The 16,107-nt window shown below is 44.3% G+C and overlaps 1 protein-coding gene across 3 annotated transcripts; it reads left to right on the top strand.

Moving 5' to 3' along the window:
* The first annotated feature begins 704 nt into the window (after positions 1 to 704).
* Positions 705 to 11,004, top strand: eef2k (eukaryotic elongation factor 2 kinase). 3 transcript variants are annotated; one of them, XM_084002225.1, is made up of 19 exons: positions 705 to 937; positions 1,409 to 1,665; positions 2,167 to 2,226; positions 3,435 to 3,535; positions 5,428 to 5,488; positions 5,566 to 5,603; positions 6,051 to 6,222; positions 6,300 to 6,449; positions 6,541 to 6,673; positions 6,774 to 6,901; positions 7,361 to 7,559; positions 7,642 to 7,709; positions 8,205 to 8,282; positions 8,709 to 8,774; positions 9,221 to 9,352; positions 9,627 to 9,815; positions 9,903 to 10,027; positions 10,151 to 10,329; positions 10,500 to 11,004. In XM_084002225.1, the coding sequence occupies exons 2-19, from the start codon at positions 1,417 to 1,419 to the stop codon at positions 10,607 to 10,609; spliced, it is 2,238 nt and encodes a 745-aa protein (XP_083858351.1). In that variant the 5' UTR covers positions 705 to 937; positions 1,409 to 1,416; the 3' UTR covers positions 10,610 to 11,004. The 3 variants fall into 3 exon arrangements, with proteins under 3 accessions (XP_083858351.1, XP_083858353.1, XP_083858352.1); XM_084002226.1 differs by lacking the exon at positions 8,709 to 8,774 and adding an exon at positions 8,497 to 8,553 and having other exon boundaries at positions 707 to 937; XM_084002227.1 differs by lacking the exon at positions 8,709 to 8,774 and having other exon boundaries at positions 706 to 937.
* The last annotated feature ends 5,103 nt before the right edge of the window (positions 11,005 to 16,107 follow it).

Raw genomic sequence — 16,107 nt, forward strand, 5'->3', positions numbered from 1 at the left:
GAGCCAGCTAACAAGCTAGGCAAGGCAAGGCAAGGCAAGTTTATTTGTATAGCACATTTCATACACAAGGAAGACTCAAAGTGCTTCACATCATACAACAAAGTGAAAAAAAAATAGAAGAATTAAAAGAAAATAAAGGCAAAATTAAAAATGCATTACAGAAAGAAAAGGAGAATAAAAACATATTTGCAATAATTAAAAACAGTGCAGACATTAAGCTAGTTAGCTCAGGCAGCTAGCAAGCTAGTTAGCTCAGTCAGCTAGGTAGCGTTAAGCAACGTTACCAGAGCGTTTAAGGTATGTATGTTTGTTGGACATTTCAAAGGAAGCTGTCCGAGTTTTAGCATCGCGAGGTTGAGCACTCGTCTCCCGGGACGACGGTACTTGTACGTTTACTAGTACTGAATGTACAGCCAGTGTCAGCCATAATTTACGTGGTGCTGCATTCAAACGCTCTTCCATAGTTGTTACTTTCAGCTTCGCGCGCTATTTTGCTTTGAAATAATAATACGTCACTGTGTTATATATGCGTTTAATACGTAATGTCTTACTCTAATTTATCTATGTATTTGCGCATTGAATGAATTGTTTGAGGACTTTTTACATCCTCGTCAGACTCCTCTCCCGTATGATCTGTTCACGTGTATTTCATATTTCCGATATCCATGAAAGCAGCCAGAATGCAGGGTTGGGGCTGTCAGGAGAACCAGGGTACGTGCAAAGGGCTCACGTCGTCGTGGAGGACGGTAACAAGAGCCACGGGCCCGCTGCTCGGCACGTCCCCGGACCTTCGGGATACATTGGAGAACCAGGACCAGAACCAGTCTGGTCTGGGAGGAGAGTTCAACCCGTCGCTGCCGCCAGTTGAAACTTCTCACTGTTGAGACGGAAGAAGATCCGGCTGCATTGTCTCACAGTTAAGATCGAGCGATTAAAGGTGGGTTTACATATTTCTAATATATTTTTGAATGCGTGCATCTAACAGCGGGTCACTTTAGACCAAACTAAAGTTATAGCCTTTGGAGAAATTTGCTTTGCAGCATGCTGTGTAACATAATATACAACATCCATGGTTGCTGTGCAGGAATCTTGCTTGGTTTCTGCATTCCTCTCCACCAGCGAGCTTTTATACTGAAAATCTGCAACTGTTGAATAACTTGCTGATTCTGATTGGTTGCTTGAATCCATACAGTTATATGAGCATATATGTAGACTGACTTTAGTTGTGTGCATCTGATGGAGACGTCATGGTGCAGCCATCTATGTTGACACTTTCTCACATGAGGTGAACAGGGTTGTTGTGAACACGTACTAACATGGCAGCCTGCCACAGATTAACTCCAATGCTCTCTTTATCTGGATCTGCTCCCCCACCACTCTCCCCTCTCTCTCTCGTCAACATAACAAGCCGACAGAATGGAGGACGACCTGATGTTCAGCATGGAGGAGGAGGGCAGCGCCAAGAGGCCCGCCGTCCAACAAAGTGCCCGAAACCAACGGGCCATTTCCCTCAGTGAATCTAACGCCAGCGATGACGATGACGACGAACACTTCATCTGCCCCATCCTGAGCGACTCCGCCAGAGAAATCTGTCACTACCTGAAGAATCTGGCCTACACCCGGCAGCTGTCAAACTCCCTCCCTAAGAGCAACTTTATGTTCAAGGTGAGCCGTTGCCCCGGCAACGTGACTGGAAGTATCAGAAGATTTAGAATTAAAGTGCCAGAAGATTGTATATCACTTAGTTCTCATGCACAGAGGCGCCTTTAATGCACGGGCCTCGACCAACCAGTGCCCTCTAAGTAGTAATAATAATAATAATAATAAGCTCTACAGTGGCATCCACATTTGTGTGATAACAGCGCTTTGCCTTATAAGGAGAGATGCTGTGTGCACGTCCGCGCACACTCACAAGTGTGTCGTGTTATTGTTTACGTGCAAAAGTTGGTCGGACACTTCTCTTTAAAGAGCAGGAAGTGCCGGAGAGTGTTTTCACTTCATGCGATTACGTTGCAATAAACACGTCTCTCATAAGGGTTTCAGTCTTATCGGAGCCTCTGTGCACCAGCCAGCTGTAGAGTTTCACATATTTCAGGATGCTATTTAAATGTCTTTTCTTGATTGTTGATGAACGGCGGTCCACTTTCTTTTGCCTTTCCTACATAGAATGAAACCGAGGCGGTGACAGAACCTCAGTCATACAAGGTTTTGTCTCAGAGTGCACGGGTATGTGACAGATCAAATTATATCTCCCTTCTCTACCTCTCCACCAGTGACCATCTACAACTTTTCCCCACTCTAACGTGTACATTACTTTCATTTCCCTTCACTTTTGACATTTTTTAAATACATTTTTTATTTAGGTTGAAAAGTTTCTTTAAGATTGTTTTTAAATGTTTTTAATTTACCTTCACTTTTGTTACCTTCTGTCATTTCCAGTGACTCTTTATGAGTGGGTATTATAATCAATGCATCCTTTCTTTCTTCTGTTTTATTTAATTAATCTCCACCAACACACACAAGGTATTTTTTTTATATTATTTCACTAAACTACACTGAAAAAAATGTCTTTTTATTATCAAATTATTATTAAATTATCTTTTTCCTTTTTTTTTTTTTTCCAAAAGCTTTTACATTTTTTTCTAATTATAGCTGTTATTATAGGAGTTGCACTCCTGCAGGTGAACGAGGTTAGACGTAATGTGTGTCAAAGTCTTTAAAAACCCAACCCTTCACAAATCTCTCCACGCCACTCCTTCACTCTAAATATAACCATGTTTAGAGAACGCTGCTGTACAGTGAACGGTGGAACACGAGGGAGACGTGCTGCTGTGCAGCACTGGACGGTTTCGGGGTTCGGGTTACTGGAGCTGGTCTGGATTACCAGTGACACTTGAATCACGGCTCCTACCAAGAAAGTTATTTTTTGAAAATGTCACGACTGCAGAGGGCCGTGAAAGATATCGAGGGAGCAGTAATACATTTATTGTGAGGCCTGCCTCGTAATAAAACTCTGTTAATCCATTAATTAGCTACATTTTCATGTCATATTTCATCGTTTTTCCTTCCTTCCCTAACCTTTCCTTCCTCCTGATTTGCATGCTGTATGCTAAAGAATTTAGAGCATTCACATTGGTGTGTTGATACATTATTCTTATTGCAGGCTTTCCTCACCTTAATCTGATTAAATCCAAATACCTCTGAGAATGAGGGGAAGCTGTTCAATGCGGAAACTGTGAAATTTAATTTGCTCAAATAGTGAGTACAGCAGGTACTCAGTGGGAGAGAGTCTTGTGCATGCAGAGCAAATCAAATTTAACCTGTTTTTTGCATCGAAGGGCTTCTTCCCCTTAAAGGTAACCTGGAAATGTTTCCATTATCTTTGCATAAAAGCACATACTGACCATGCTAACCAGTTTGTTCATCGCCCACAGGACGCATGGAGACATGCGATCGAAAAGGCCAAAGCTATGCCCGACCCCTGGGCGGAGTTTCACCTGGAGGAGGTCGAGACCGAACCCTGCATTCGTTACAGGTACGAAGAACTCTGCGTGGCTGTCGTGTTTCACCTCACTGTTGCAGGGAAAAGACACATCTAGTGTGCAGTCGGCCATGACAAGCAACCACTTCAGCTAAATGGACTGCACTCATTATATTGTCCTTCTATAAAAGTCAAAATGTTGTGTTGCTGTGGGGAAAGCCTTTATTGTATGGGTGGTACAGTGTAGCTGCGTATGTTTGTTCTGGCAAATACAGCTTAATCCTGAAATAATCTCAAGATTAAGTTCCAAAACAAGTTAGTTTGATGCAGTGTTTCAAAGGTGGTATTTTCCATGTGGCGTCACATTGATTTGATCTTTATTTCCCTTGAATACAAAGTTTACAATATTTACATGACATGAAATGCATCATACAATTATGAAAAATGCAAAAAAATAAATAAATAAAATCTTTCAACTTCGAGGAGGGACAGAAGGATGCTTATCATGTCCCGCCCCTTCATTACATTATCACATATAATTTATTTACATATAGCTTCTATATCTGTGTGAAATAGTCATTATCCAAATTTTGAATATGAGATTTATATCCAACACTAAATAAACGACACTTCGAGAATTAGACATTTACTTAAAGCTGCATTAATTGATATTTTAGCCACTTTGGAGGCGGCGCAACAAGCTGTAAAAGCAACAAAGTTAATGTTTTTGGTGCTGAGCAGGAAGCGATCGCTGCGTTCATCAGAGCAGTGAGATAGAAAGAAAACAAACCAAAAAAAAACAAACAATTAGCGGAAAATGCTTAAAATATCCAGCGGTGCTGAATCTGAACCATTTGCAAACATTACTGCCCTCTTGGCTGGACACGCTGACGCCCTTCGGCCCAGCCAGGTCTTTTTTTAACATGTTTTATCTCATACTGCTGGTGTTGCACTTTGAGTGTGTACCAACGCGGCAGCTACATAAACACACACACGCCTCTCCCAGAGATCTCAGACTCGGGCGGCGGCGTATCAGGACAGCAGCACACGGTTAAACGGGCGTGGGCAGGAAAGCAGGAAGACAGTGTGTGTGTGTGTGTGTGTGTGTGTGTGTGTGTGTGTGTGTGTGTGTGTGTGTGTGTGTGTGTGTGTGTGTGTGTGTGTGTGTGTGTGTCTGTGTGTGTGTGTGTGTGTGTGTCTGTGTGTGTGTGTGTGTGTGTGTGTGTGTGTGTGACTAGGACTTGACTGCAGAGAGAGCAGGGATTGTCAGGAGTTGCCTTCATGTTGTGTTTTCATGTGCTAATTTTACCCACGAGTAACCTCACCCCCCCGTAGTACGAACTAGATGGAATGAATGTCACGCTAGTACGCTGCGTTCCCCGGGCTAAAACGGTTTTGTTGCTGGAAAGCATTTCGGACGGGGAGTAGAGTTCTTGTTTGAGGAGGAGCGAAGCTTCGTACTGTGTCCTGAAGGCACTCGGGTTTCAGTGAAGACTTGCAGCTGCACACGGTGTTCATTAACCCAGGACACACACACACACACTGACAAACAGTGTGCAAACATCTGCATGGAGTGATCGAGTCCTGGATGCTTCATGTGCCAGCCCCATGATAAGAATTTCTAATGAGCTGTTGACAGACGAACTGTTCCACAGAGACTAAGGAGTGACTTGGCAAACGCGACCGAGACTTCGGCAGTCGCTCTGAAGTCAAAACGTCAGGCAAAGGCAACGTGGACGAATGGGAGTTCTGATGAGATGATGGCGCTCGAGGAGAATTTAAGAGATCAACAAAATGATTGCAATCGATCCCGGGGGGAGACTTGAACGTCTGCACCAAATTTTATGGCAATAAATCAGACGGATGTTGAGACACTTGCTTGTCCACGCTGCTAAAAAAAAAGCATCCAACAGTCAAATTTGAGTCTTAATTCACTTTTTTTGCAGGTACAATGCCATCACAGGGGAGTGGGCTCAAGACCAGGTCCACATCAAGATGGCTGCCCAGGTAAAATCCAACTCTCGATAAAAAGACGATGTTTAAACGAATAAATTCTTATCTCTTGTCACATTTGTCTCTCGCAGCCGTTCGGGAAAGGGGCCATGAGGGAGTGCTTCAGAACGTAAGTGGAGATATTTCCCTTCATTCATCCGGCGGTTGTTTTAGCCCACAAGAGGTCCAGGTCCACATTCCTCACATTTCTAACTCCGACTCGGGAGGATAGCTGACGATGAATCCAGTCAGTCTCAGAGACCAAAGATGGTACGGAAAAAATGACCCGGCTGTGTAGATCTTCCCATCTATTTATTCCCCGGTTGTTTTGGGGTGAAGAGTCTGATGGTTTGTTTTCGCTGCACCGCTTTGTTTCGACTCCCGCATGGCGCTGCAGAACGAAAGAAAAGAGATAAAGGTCCAATTGTTGATGTTAAATCCTGAGATATGTGAGAAATTTGAGCCGTAGCGTGTTTTTCCAGTTGATGCTACGATCAAAAGTGGCTTTAGTTAAGTTTTCTATCTGGTTCAAGGCATTAAATCATCACTGTACCTACATTTCTTCCCCCTCCTCCAGGAAGAAGTTGTCTAATTTCTCACACAGCAGCAACTGGAAGTCGGCGTCTAACTATGTGTCCAAGCGTTACATGGAGACGGTGGACAGAAACGTCTACTTTGAGGACGTCCGGTTACAAATGGAGGCCAAACTCTGGGGGGAGGAGTACAACCGCCACCGGCCTCCCAAACAGGTGCGGGAGGAACTTCGGCGGTAGCATCTCGTATTCAGGGTCTGCGGCCATTTATTAATTCTGTGCTGGACTCCCAGGTGGACATCATGCAGATGTGCGTGATGGAGATGACGGGCAGACCGGGTAAACCTCTCTACCACCTGGAACATTACATCGAGGGCAAGTACATCAAATACAACTCCAACTCTGGCTTCGTGAGGGACGACAACATCCGGCTCACGCCACAGGTCAGCCGCCGCTCGCCGCCGCACATTCTACTGTCAATACACGCTCATATTAAGCACTTTAATGACCGTTCTTTTCTTTTACATCCACTAGGCCTTCAGCCACTTCTCCTTCGAGCGATCGGGCCACCAGCTGATCGTGGTGGACATCCAGGGAGTCGGGGATCTCTACACCGACCCCCAGATCCACACAGAGAAGGGAACGGACTTCGGAGATGGAAACCTAGGTGCGGCTTCCCTTCTGATATCGACACGCTGCTGCAAGTTGAAGTGTGACGTTTTTTTGGTTAGAGATGATTCAAGAGGTTTCATGCCTGCCTGTTCCAGGTGTGCGAGGCATGGCGCTGTTCTTCCACTCCCACCTGTGTAACAAGATCTGCAAGAGTATGGGCCTGACGCCCTTCGACCTTTCCCCCGCGGAGAAGTCCCAGCTGGACTGCACCAACAAACTGCTTGTAAGTTGTCACATTTTAATAATAATAACAAATAAAGTGGCAGCGAGGGACAGAAATCAGCAGTGGTTCCGGGTTAAAAGAGTCCAGAATATAATGAAAAATAATGTGTGTCCAAAATGCAAAGACTCCTTCCCTGGCCCATGCTGCTGCCTTCCACTGAATTTCATGAAAATCAGGTTTTCCATAATCCTGCTGACAAACAAAACAACAAAACAAACCAAATTGCCATATTTGGGCCTGAGCTTGACTGTTGTCCCCCGGATTTGGGATCTTATTTCCTGTAATTATTTTTTCATCAGAAAAAACAACAGCATGAGATTTGCAAAAACGTGCAAAGAAAGAAAACGATGAAAATAAGGGGAAGATTTGCACAATAATTTTCCGAGAACTGGTCCCTGAATCACAAGGCGTGAGAAGGATCCTTATCAGTGTGTTGTAATCCTGTTTTTTTGTTTGCAGAAGTCAGCCCAGACGGTTCTGAGGGGCTGCGAGGAACCCTGCGGTTCTCCTCGTGTTCGGACCGTGTCGGGAAGCCGGGCGCCGCCGCTCTTTAGCCGGCTGTCGGAGACGTCTTCTGCAGACGAGAGCATGAGCGACGTGGACTCGGTCCCCTGCTCCCCGCTAACCACACATGGATCTCTGGGAAAGTTCCCTCTGGGTGCGTTATCCAGGAACGTAGTTATTACACATGTATAACAGTATATTTGACCGCAGTCAAGCATTATTTCTTCATTTTACAGGTTTATCTTTTACTGGAATGAACGACTATGAAAGACTCAATAATAATAACAACACAGGAGAACACAAGGTGAGCAATTACTTACTCTAGTAAATACTTAAATAAGGCAATTTAAATCACAACACAGTCAAAAAGCCTAAATGAAACGGATAATAGAACTGGAAAAATAAAATGTAAGGGAAAGTCAGAGGATTTGATCATTTTTAGAATATCAGGATTAGTTGGCATTTATCCTATTATATTATATTTAAGTTTCCTGCCTATTTCGTAGTGTGGTTGTCATGGTAACTTGTTTTTTTTTCAGCACCAATTTACCAACGAATAGCACAATAAATGTGTAGCGTTCAAGAAGTGAACACTTTACAATACTGTGGCTGTTTTTTGTTTTCTCTGTTCTTACCGTTCATTATAGGTCATGGAAATTCATCTTTTTAGTCATTGAAAGTCAGGAAAAGTCAGGGAATCTGAAATTGAATAACCTAGAGGTGACGATGAAGCATGAACCTGCTTTTTGAGAACACAACTCACTGCAGAGATTCTTTAAGATGTATTTCCCTTCTGTAGGAATCCGACAGCGGCGGGGACAGCGGCTACCCCAGCGAGAGGAGAAGCGAAGGCGACCTGAACGACCACGTCGACGGGGTAAAGATGTCCTTTTGCTTGTTTACTTCTGGCCTGAAAACAGTCTGACATTTACTATGTATATCGATATCTTATAGCTGACTTTAGATCATGTATGTCTAGTGTTTAAATCAGATTAACAAGTCATTTCAACCATTTCTCTTCCTCCACGTTGAATCTGCTGTTAGATCTTCTGACTGTAGGTCTTATGAATGCATGTTGTATCACCACGTAGGCCCACCATCGCTACCAAAGACATTATTCTGAGTCGGACGAGGACAGTGTCAGACGGGTAAACAAACAGAGTCAGCAGTGTGTAAACATAATAATCATCCTCTAATTTCACTCATCCTTGTTTTTTCTCCTCATCACTTAATTTATCAGCAAAATCTCTTCCTCGCCTTTCCTCTAAACGAGTTCCTCCTGCTCTTTGTGTTCCCTCATTAGAGGAAGATGGTAGCTCGTCCAAGAGTCTCTGCAAACTTAAATTCATACAACGCCGCAGACGAAAGGGTGATTGCTTGCACGGCAGCTTGTAAAGCCAGGCGCTACCCGGCTGTAAAGCTTTATGGAGCATGATTCTGAGTGGAAACAGCCTGAAAATGCAAAAAATACCAAAAAAACTTGAGAAATTACATTTGGAACCGAAACACCATCTACCTCTCCTTCCCCAACGCCACCATCTTGCTAATGCTAGTAGCTGTGTGTGTGTGTGTGTGTGTGTGTGTGTGTGTCCTGTTGCTGTGCTTTACGTGATTTTTTGCAATCACTGAGGCTAACAGGGATGTAGTCCTCCAGCTCTGAGCTCAAGGCCTCTCCGTGTCTGGACGGCTGCACCCCTGAGAGCGTTGAGTTGCCTTCATCATATGATTTGATTTTGCGGTGAATAAAGAACATCGTCGTTCCCTTCCCTTCTTGTGCATCTTGACCGTTTTTTTTCTTCTTCTACTTCTACTCAGCTGACGGAGGAGAAGTGGAGCTTCTACCATTCCTCTCGGGCTCACGTCCACCGACCGTCCTGCGTGGCCACCGAGGTGGAGCGACTCAACACTCTCCTGCAGAAGAAGATCGGCCAGTCCATCCTCGGGAAGGTAAAACGATTGGTTTGGTGTTAAAGGTGATATGTGTGGCTGGACAGAAGGACTGAAATTAACTCACATTCGTCGGCCTAAAGCTGAAATACACATTAAAGACCCCATATTATATTTTTAGTGTATCTTATTCAGTCACTTTTCCAGTGCAAACACTTAAAACAAGTGTAGTTTAATAACATAATTACCCACAATGCACTTCATGCATTTTTGTTCCCATTGACCCCATCTGGCCCGGATTTTTTAAATTCTGGTCTCCTTCCTCCTGCACCAGGTCCACCTGGCGATGGTGCGGTACCATGAAGCGGGTCGTTTCTGTGAGAAGGATGAGCAGTGGGATCAGGACTCGGCCATGTTGCACCTGGAGCGAGCCGCGCTGTGCGGAGAGCTGGAGGCCATCGTAGCCTTGGGGCAGTGCTGTCTGCAGCTGCCGCATCACATCCTGCCCGACATGGAGCTGGAGGTACCGTTTATTATTAAAAACGGTTTTGGTGTTGTACAGTCTGTGTTTGTAAACCCTTGTGTTTGAACGTTTCTGTGTCGTCGGCAGGATAACGCAGGAAACAAGATGAAAGGATTTAAGTATCTGCTGCTGGCCGCCGAGGCCGGGGACAGATCTTCTATGATCATCGTGGCCAAAGCTTTTGATACTGGGATCAATCTGCCTGCCGACAGGTCAGTGAAGCTGGACAATCGTGATGATACTGCCCCCTAGAGGCGTTTCTGGAGATGAATTTTAAAGTAAAGGAAGATTTTGATGCTAAAGGGTTCGTTTTATTGGGGGTTTTTTTTATCTAGAAAGCAAAACTGTCAGGAGGCGATTCGCTGGTATGAAAGCGCGCTGAACATGACGGACTACGATGAGGGGGGGGAGTTCGATGGGACGCAGGACGAGCCTCGCTACCTGCTGCTGAGCCGAGTGGCAGAGCTGTACCAAGCGGGGGGCGGCGACCTCACGGCAGACCCACAGAGAGCAGGTTCGAGTAACCGATGACACTCTTGAGGCTGTGTTATTATTGTGATCCATCACGACTGTTGTGAGCTTTTCAGTGCAATGTGTCACTGAGAATAGATGAGGCTTATTATTGGCCATTAATTGATGTAGATATTTGTATCTGCCTCCTGATCTCACCATCCCTCCCTACAGGTGACCTGTTTACAGAAGCAGCAGAAGCTGCCATGGAGGCCATGAAGGGCCGATTGGCTAACCAGTACTACATGAAAGCTGAGGAAGCCTGGGCGCTCATGGAAGAGTAATTCTGGGCACACATTTTTTTATCACAAAAAGGCCATTGGAATCCGTTTTTTTACACATTCAGGTATAACCTGAGTGGGTGCAGTTTACATACTTTTTTTTAATTGCAATACATTTTGACAATAGTGCTGTGTGCATGTGCAGCTTTCTAGGATCGGGCTTAAATGTTCAGGTTTCTGTTTTTCTTTGTGAGTCTCCTGTTTAATCTCCCCGTCTCTGACCACCTGTTGACTCAGCGAATGTGAATGTTTGAATGTAAGGGAAGATCTCAAAGATCAGAATAAATTATGTGGTTTACTTGCTTTGCTCAACGCATTTATGTTGGAAGAATGCATGTTCAAATATGCTTGGAGTATAAAACTGTTAAATAAAGTTTGCTTTTTATGAATAAACACTAATTTTTGCTTCCTGTTCGTTTGTTTTCCTCTCCAGTAGACTCTGAAATTAAAGCTCTGTTCCTGAGGTTCATCGATAACATTAATGTTAAAAAACGCGAGAAAAGGCCAAATGTCAGTCATAAAATGTAACACGACAGGTGAAATTACTTCACTATATAAAGTTTCATTATGTAAAGCAGAGTAGTAAAGGTGTTAATACTTGTCATGTCGCTTGTTGTTCTGCTTTGTCTTCTCTGTCGCTCGCTTCAAAATCACCGCTCAATAAAACACGCCGAAGTTTACCTGTAAATCTCCTCGGCTTCGCTCGGCTTCGCTCGGCCCTGTCCAACATTTCTCCGTCGTGATTGGTCAAATGTTGGAGCTGGGCGAAGGCGATTGGTGGGAGAATGTTGGAGCAGCAGCGGATCTGATTGGCTGTCATCCTCCAACACGGCTGGGGAACACTCGGCCGTCAAAGACGGGGGAGAAGGGGGGAGAAGAAAAAAGGGAGATAAAGAGGAAAAAAGAGAGAAGAGGAGGAAAGAGAGGAACATCTGTCTATCTTGTAATACTTTTCTAGCTGCCTGGATGCAAGTTGGACATTTTTGTGTTTTTGATGAGACGCGGCCGGGATTCGAACCCATGATCTTTCCATTGCTGACCATTCTGAATTTTCTCCTCATGTTTACCAGAGAGCACCTCCACCATATATCAGTGGTGTGAAAAAGTATTTGCCCCCTTCCTGCTTTCTTCTTTTTTTGCATGTTTGTCACACTTAAATGTTTCAGATCATCAAACACATTTTAATATAAGGCAAGGACAACACAATTAAACACAAAATGCAGTTTTTAAATGAAGTTTTCTTTTATTAAGGGGGGAAAAAAATCCAAATGTACATTGCCCTATGTGAAAAAGTATTTGCCCCCTAAACCTAATAACTGGTTTGGCCACCCTTAGCAGCAGCAACAGCCATCAAGCGTTTGCGATAACTTGCAATGAGTCTTTGACAGCGCTGTGGAGGAATTTTGGCCCACTCCTCTTTGCACAGTCGTTGTAATTCAACCTTATTGGAGGGTTTTCGAGCATGAACCGCCTTTTTGAGGTCATGCCACAGCATCTTAATAGGATTCAGGTCAGGACTTTGACTAGGCCACTCCAAAGTCTTAATTTTGTTCTTCTTTAGCCATTCAGAGGTGGACTTTCTGTTATCACATCGCATGGATTCTCCTACCATTGCTACGCTGATGACACCCAGCTGTTCCTCTCTTTTCCCCCGTCCTCTGACGCTCACATTGCAACTCGCATCTCGGACTGTCTGGCTGACATCTCTGTCTGGACAACTGCACATCACCTCAAGCTTAACCTGAATAAAACCGAACTCCTCTTCATCCCAGGGAAAGACTGCCCTCGCATGGACCTGTCGGTCACTGTTGAGGGCATCACAGTATTTCCTTCCTCAACTGCGAGGAACCTGGGTGTAATCCTCGATGACCAACTATCCTGCACCCCCAACATCACTGCTGTGGCCCGATCCTGCAGATTTGCCCTCTACAATATCCGCAGGATTCGGACCTTCCTCACAAAGGATGCAACGCAGCTCTTGGTCCAAGCACTGGTCATCTCCCGCCTTGACTACTGCAACTCTCTCCTGGCCGGACTCCCGGCCTATGCGATTAAACCATTGCAGCGTATCCAGAACGCTGCAGCACGCCTTATCTTCAATCTACCCAAATTCTCCCACGTGAGCCCCCTCCTCCGTGACCTCCACTGGCTCCCTGTTGCAGCACGCATCCAATTCAAGACGATGGCACTGGCCTTCAGGGCCATCAATGGAACGGCACCTGCCTACCTTCAAACACTGGTCAAACCTCATGCCCCGAAGCGAGCACTCCGCTCCTCTACTTCAGCTGGCCGGCTGGTACCACCATCGCTGAAATCAAACAAATGTCGCTCAGCAAAGTCCAGACTCTTCTCTGTTCTGGCGCCTCAGTGGTGGAACGAACTCCCGACCAATGTCAGGACAGCAGAGTCATTTGCCATCTTCCGAAAAAGGCTCAAGACTCACCTGTTCAGACTTCACCTCGACTCTACATAGCATGACCCACTAACACCCTCCCTCGACACCCCCCCCCCCCCCCCCCCCCCGCAAAAAAAAAAAAAAAAAACTCGGATCGTAGCACTGTTACTCTTGAAGTACTACTTTACTCAGATGAGGACCTAACACTTGTTCTATTTTTAGCTCTTACTGCATCGGCAATGATACGTCGTGGTTTCTTTGTTTCCTTCTTTTGACAAATGTACTTATTGTAAGTCGCTTTGGACAAAAGCGTCTGCTAAATGACCTAAATGTAAATGTAAATGTAAATGACTTGCTGGTGTGTTTTGGATCATTATCCTGCTGCAGAACCCAAGTTCGCTTCAGCTTGAGGTCTCGAACAGATGGACGGACATTCTCCTTCAGGATTCGTTGGTAGACAGCAGAATTCATGGCTCCATTTATCACAGCAAGTCTTCCAGGCCCTGAAGCAGCAAAACAGCCCCAGACCATCACACTACCACCACCATATTTTACTGTTGGTATGATGTTCTTTTTCTGAAAAGCTGCGTTACTTTTACGCCAGATGTATTGGGACACACACCTTCCATAAAGTTCAACTTTTGTCTCGTCAGTCCACAAAGTATTCTCCCAAAAGTGTTGGGGATCATCAAGATGTTTCCTGGCAAACATTAGACGAGCTTTAATATTTTTTTGGCTTGCAAAGCAGTGGTTTTCGTCTTGGAACTCGGCCATGTAGGCCATTTTTGCCCAGTGTCTTTCTTATGGTAGAGTCATGAACATTGACCTTGTCTTTTGTGACCTCTTGGATGAGTCGTCGCTGCACTCTTGGCGTCATTTTGGTCGGCCGGCCACTCCTGGGAAGGCTCATCACGGTGTTATGTATTCGCCATTTGTGGATTATGGCTCTCACTGTGGTTCTCTTGAGTCTCAAAGCTTTAGAAATGGCTTTATAACCTTTTCCAGACTGATAGATCTCAATTGCTTTCTTTCTCATTTGTTCCTGAATTTCTTTGGTTTTCACCATGATGTCTTGCTTTTGAGGAGCTTCACTTTGTCAGGCAGGTCCAATTTAAGTGAATTCTTGATTGGGAACTGGTGTGGCAGTGATCAGGCCTGGGGGTGGCTAGAGAAATTGAACCTTGAAGTGATAAATCTTAGTTAAGTTATGTTTTAACTGGAGGGGCAAATACTTTTTCACACAGGGCCATGTAGGTTTGGATTTTTTTCTCCCTTTATAATACAAACCTTCATTTAAAAATTGCATTTTGTGTTTACTTGAGTTATCCTTGACTTATATTAAAATTTGTTTGATGATCTGAAACATTTAAGTGTGACAAACATGCAAAAAAAGAAGAAAGCAGGAAGGGGGCAAATACTTTTTCACACCACTGTATATAAGAAATTCTGTAGATTCAGGTTCATTCTCAGGAAACTGCACCATTTTCAGGAACTTGTGTAGGATTACACACCGGAGTGGGGTCAGAAGATTGCCAACCAGGTTACATGAGATATATGTGTATATGGGAACAGCAGTGGGAAGCTACAGAATGATTTAAAAAAATGATAATCATAATGGTGGACCCGCCCTTTAAAGGCAAGCTGAAATGAAAAACGTGATTTTAACCGCACGTACTTAAATCAGCGAGTACCAACGAGAGAGAGATCTTTTGAATCATCAAATTCCTCCCGACCTTATGTCCTGCCTGTGTTTCCTTGTTTCCTGTTTCACTGGGAAATAAGATTGTCTGTATGCCAGTCAATCTGAATGAACAAGGAGACAGGTGAATGATGATTCGTGGTTGTGGTTGTACCCAAGAAAAAAGTGGAACGTGTATATATATACTGTATATACTGCATATACTGTATATATACAGTATATATTAAAAACATGTGTGAAATGTTAACATAAAACAAATAAAATTCTGGTAGACTTACTAAATAGTTGGAAATATTATATTATATCGACACAAGCTGAAGATTCGGCTCCATTCACACCCATTATAACATCTGAAACTTCACCAAACTCAAACTGCGATATCGGGAAAACCGTATGGACCATCGACATGAATGTTTGAACCAATAAAGTCCACAGTCTTGTGAACGTTTTAAATGTTTAATCACGTTTGGAAGTTAAAGTATGGCGAACTTTTGGGCTGGTGAAGTCGATGAAAAACCAAAAAAACAATGTAAACATGTTTAAGGGCAGTGGTTACTATGGCAACCTGAAAGTTCTTTTCTTTTTTTTCATTTTGGAATGTACAATGTGCTTTGATGTCTGATGTCTTTGATGACTGGTGACATCACGTGACCCTGGACTGTATAAATACAAGCAGTGACCAGAACTCATCGTGGAGTTTTTGGAGTTTGGAGAGAGAGAGAGCTTTAGAGAGATAGTGATTGAGAGTGAATAGATAGTGATATTTTGAACTTTTTGCAACTTTGTGAGAGGAACGAAATTTAATCTACGTTCAAACAGATAGAGACAGAACTTTTAAATCTGGAGCGGGCTGTCTCCACCAGTCTGCTCTTCTAGTCCATCTGTTCATCGGCGAAAGCCAGTTTACATTGTACCGTCTTGTAAACTATCATTCCTGCAGCCAAGATGCAGCAGGGAAACAGCAGGAGGACTCGTGTCCAACTGACCCCTCAGGAGACCATCAACCAGCTGCGTGAGCAACTGCGTGAGCAGAAGCGAACCAACGCTGAAGAGTACGGCATTAGGATGGGGCTCACTGAGGAGCTCAAACGGCAAAAGACCCTGAAAGAAATGCACATCAATCGGGGCAAGGCCATCCGTGGCGAACTGGAGATGCTCAAGAAGGCAAGTGAGCCAGAGACTCTGAATAAAATGGAGATCGCCTCTGCAGTCCATTGCACCGTGAAGATAAAGAAGAAGAAAGATCTTCAGAGGGAGCATGAGGACCTCAAGGTGTCTCATTTAATCCTCCAGGAAAAGTTTGAACAGCAGGAGAAGGCTATCCAGAGCCTCAGGCAGGAGAACTTTGAAAAGGAGGAGGAATTGGAGTACCTGAAGGTACAGGCCTCAATCAACCTGGAGACCACC

This window comes from Eutrigla gurnardus (genome assembly GCF_963514095.1).
Source record: "Eutrigla gurnardus genome assembly, chromosome: 22".
In the NCBI taxonomy this organism is placed as follows: domain Eukaryota; kingdom Metazoa; phylum Chordata; class Actinopteri; order Perciformes; family Triglidae; genus Eutrigla; species Eutrigla gurnardus.

Excerpts from the sequence above, each read along its gene's own strand:
- eef2k (XM_084002225.1), top strand. The coding sequence starts at position 1,417 with ATGGAGGACGACCTGATGTTCAGCATGGAGGAGGAGGGCAGCGCCAAG. Across the intron at positions 5,604-6,050 it reads ATGAGGGAGTGCTTCAGAAC|GAAGAAGTTGTCTAATTTCT; the intron begins GTAAGTGGAGAT and ends CCCCTCCTCCAG. Across the intron at positions 8,775-9,220 it reads ACAACGCCGCAGACGAAAGG|CTGACGGAGGAGAAGTGGAG; the intron begins GTGATTGCTTGC and ends ACTTCTACTCAG.